This window comes from Trypanosoma rangeli, assembly GCF_003719475.1.
Source record: "Trypanosoma rangeli strain AM80 chromosome Unknown Tra_15.4_contig_00173, whole genome shotgun sequence".
NCBI classification, from domain to species: domain Eukaryota; phylum Euglenozoa; class Kinetoplastea; order Trypanosomatida; family Trypanosomatidae; genus Trypanosoma; species Trypanosoma rangeli.
The window spans coordinates 5,447-8,094 of record NW_021705921.1 but is presented as its reverse complement, the minus strand read 5'-3'; the positions used below and the strand labels follow the sequence as shown (position 1 = coordinate 8,094).

At 46.4% G+C, this 2,648-nt stretch overlaps 2 protein-coding genes across 2 annotated transcripts, besides 5 other annotated features; both read left to right on the top strand.

The window, feature by feature from the left end:
• Nucleotides 1-163: 163 nt before the first annotated feature.
• Nucleotides 164-181: a microsatellite.
• A 336-nt stretch (nt 182-517) lies between these two features.
• Nucleotides 518-558: a sequence feature (A-rich).
• Nucleotides 533-604: a microsatellite.
• A 116-nt stretch (nt 605-720) lies between these two features.
• On the top strand, nt 721-1,740 carry TraAM80_05367 (uncharacterized protein; the record flags this gene model as incomplete). Its single annotated transcript, XM_029382249.1, has 1 exon — nt 721-1,740. The coding sequence occupies one exon, from the start codon at nt 721-723 to the stop codon at nt 1,738-1,740; it is 1,020 nt and encodes a 339-aa protein (XP_029237829.1).
• A 15-nt stretch (nt 1,741-1,755) lies between these two features.
• Nucleotides 1,756-1,783: a microsatellite.
• Nucleotides 1,784-2,136: 353 nt separating this feature from the next.
• On the top strand, nt 2,137-2,487 carry TraAM80_05366 (uncharacterized protein; the record flags this gene model as incomplete). Its single annotated transcript, XM_029382248.1, has 1 exon — nt 2,137-2,487. One exon carries the CDS (start codon nt 2,137-2,139, stop codon nt 2,485-2,487), a length of 351 nt encoding a protein of 116 aa, XP_029237828.1.
• Nucleotides 2,488-2,614: 127 nt separating this feature from the next.
• Nucleotides 2,615-2,635: a microsatellite.
• Nucleotides 2,636-2,648: the final 13 nt, after the last annotated feature.

Sequence of the window (2,648 nt, the reverse complement as noted above, 5' to 3'; positions counted from 1 at the left end):
TTGTTGCGGTGATTTTTTAGATTGATTGGCGTGAAGCGCCGTAAGGGAACCGGGTGTTTTTGTAGAGGGGTGTTGCCTTCGTTTTTTTCCTTTTAGTTGCGGTGTGGTACGACACATGTAATAATATGTTCACATGTACATGTCTTGCTAAATTGCCGTATGGATTATTATTATTATTATTTTGTTCCTAAATAAAACTCAGCCGAGAGGGGCAAAATAAAAAGAGGCGGATGCTTTTTCTTTAAAAAATTGTTTTTGCAACCTTTTTTTTTTGCCCCTCCTGGTTTGATGATATGTACTGTCCGGCTATACACTACACAACCACGATGCCTGAGGCTTTGGGTCTTCTCATCCCACCCCGGTGTTTTTTGTCTCTCCATATTTCCTTTGAAGAGAAAAATCGGATCACCGCACAGTTACACATGCACAAATTACCCCGTTCACTTACCGTGCTATAGTCTTGGCATCATGCGATGCCAATGGTGAGACGATGCCAGGCCTCGAACCTCTCTCTATAGTTATTACTTTTGATTTGTTTTTATTTTTGTTGTTGTTGTTTACATGTGTGAATGTGTGCAGTTTTGTTTGCTGCGTTGTTGTGGTTTATCAACGCTTTCCTCCTCTCTCTCTCTCTCAGTATGTGATTGTGTCTGTTTACATGATGTTTGATCTGTTCTTCTTCAATAGCCTGCGCTGGGAAGGGTAGGTGACGGAAGTGCGATGGGGGAAATGGTGGTCTCGGCGACGGATATTGTCCAGAATGAGTGCACTGGCAGGCTTCAAATCGTAATGGAGTACGGTGTGGAATTGGCGGAGATCTTCCGCATTGTCCACCACGACATGTACCATCTGCTTCGTGGCACCAACGCGAGGCTAAAGCTGTGTGTCGACAAGCTCTCAGATAGTCTTGGTGCCGTGCGTGCTCTTCGAAGGGCAATGGCGGAGCGAGATGGCAGCGAGACGTGGAAGCAGAAGGAGCTACTGGCGGACGTTACCAAACTCCGCGAAGAACTGCACCAGCAGCGCGAGGAAAACAAACAATTTGTGTCAATTACGTCAACCCCCGCCTACGATGAGCATGTGGTTTCTGCCTTGTCGAACTCCTACGAAAAGGAGTTGGAAATACTGCGCACACAAATCGCGATGATGAAGAACAATTGTGTGGATATTCGATTATCGGACCTCTGGCTAAGAAACGAATTAAACATTATGGAGCAGTCCGTGCTGTCGTCTTCACGGGCCGAAGCCATGCCCGCTGGTGCTCTTTTGGACGATGCGGATGGCACGGCGGAGAATAAGGGCAAACGTCTGGCGTCACACTCGCTACGGGTGTTGCGTCCATTTATCGATCAGTCCACGAAAAAAAACATCTGCCCTCCTGTTGACGCAAGTTGCAGCCTCGAATGTGAACGAATCATACGACAGGATTATGTTTTTCTAAAGCTTGGGCGTCATTGGAGCCGTCTCTATTGTGTGCTTAGCCAGACGAAGACACTTCTTTTTTTCGATAACCCCAATGACGTTTCACAGACTCGCCACATTGTTACTCTTAAATCGGTCAAGCGCGCGAGGCAGGTATCTTCACCATCACAGAAATTTGCGATTGGCCTTGAGCTCTGCAAGGAGGCTGGGGGCAAGTGTGTTGAGATGGCGTTTAGGGACAAAACTGAGAGATCCTTGTGGTTGGTCCTCCTTATCGCTCAAATTCCCCGGGTGCAAAACCAGAGATCTGCCATGTGATGTTTACTTTATGGCATATATATATATATATATATATATATATGCCATAATATTATTATCCAGGTGTGTTGAAGTAAAATGAGATGCAAATGTTTAACGTTGCGGTGTTTTGTTTTTTTGTCCCCCCTCCCTCTACCACCTTCTTTATTAACCGTTTACAGGGGCATTGTCTGCATTTGCGTTCTATTGTGTGTTTTTGTTTTATTGCGTTTGTACGTTTTATTGTTTTGTGAGTTGATCATGTGCATTCATTTCAATTTCACTTATTTGACGTTGCTTGGCGGACGCCTTTTGCTCACGTAGTTTCATGGTCTTTTGGGTTCTCTCTTTTTTGTATATCTCTGGGTGTGTTTCTCCCTTTATCTCTCCTACTTTCCTCCTTCCCTTTATGGCAGAATGCAGAAATCGAAAAGGGTGACTTCGACGCACTCTGGGGTGATGACGACATCAAGGGAGGAGGTGGTCCGTGCAAAGCTGCTGGCGGAACTGTCTACGTTGCGTGAGAGGCACAGTGCACTTCAGGGACAAGACGGACGCTCTGAGGGACATCGTTGCTTGCATGAGGAGTCACCGCCAGGAAGTATCGAGAAGGCTGACACCCCACTTGGACAGGCTGATCGTGATGCTATTGAGGCGTTCTTCAACGACGCCGAAGACGACTTTACGAGAGATTTCAATGAGGGGCGTGGAAAACTTGAACGAAGTGAGCTACTGGATAAGTTGACCATGGCTCCAAAGGAAGGGTAGGAGTGCATTTGGTTGCGGATTGGTGCGGTTGTGGTCGCAGCTACTTCTTTTTTTTTTTTTGGACAATGCTACTGCCATAATTCCATTCGAGTGGCAGTGGGGTGCCACAACGTGTTCCACGTTATGTTCTCTCACTCTCTCTCTCTCTGTGTGTGTAGGCC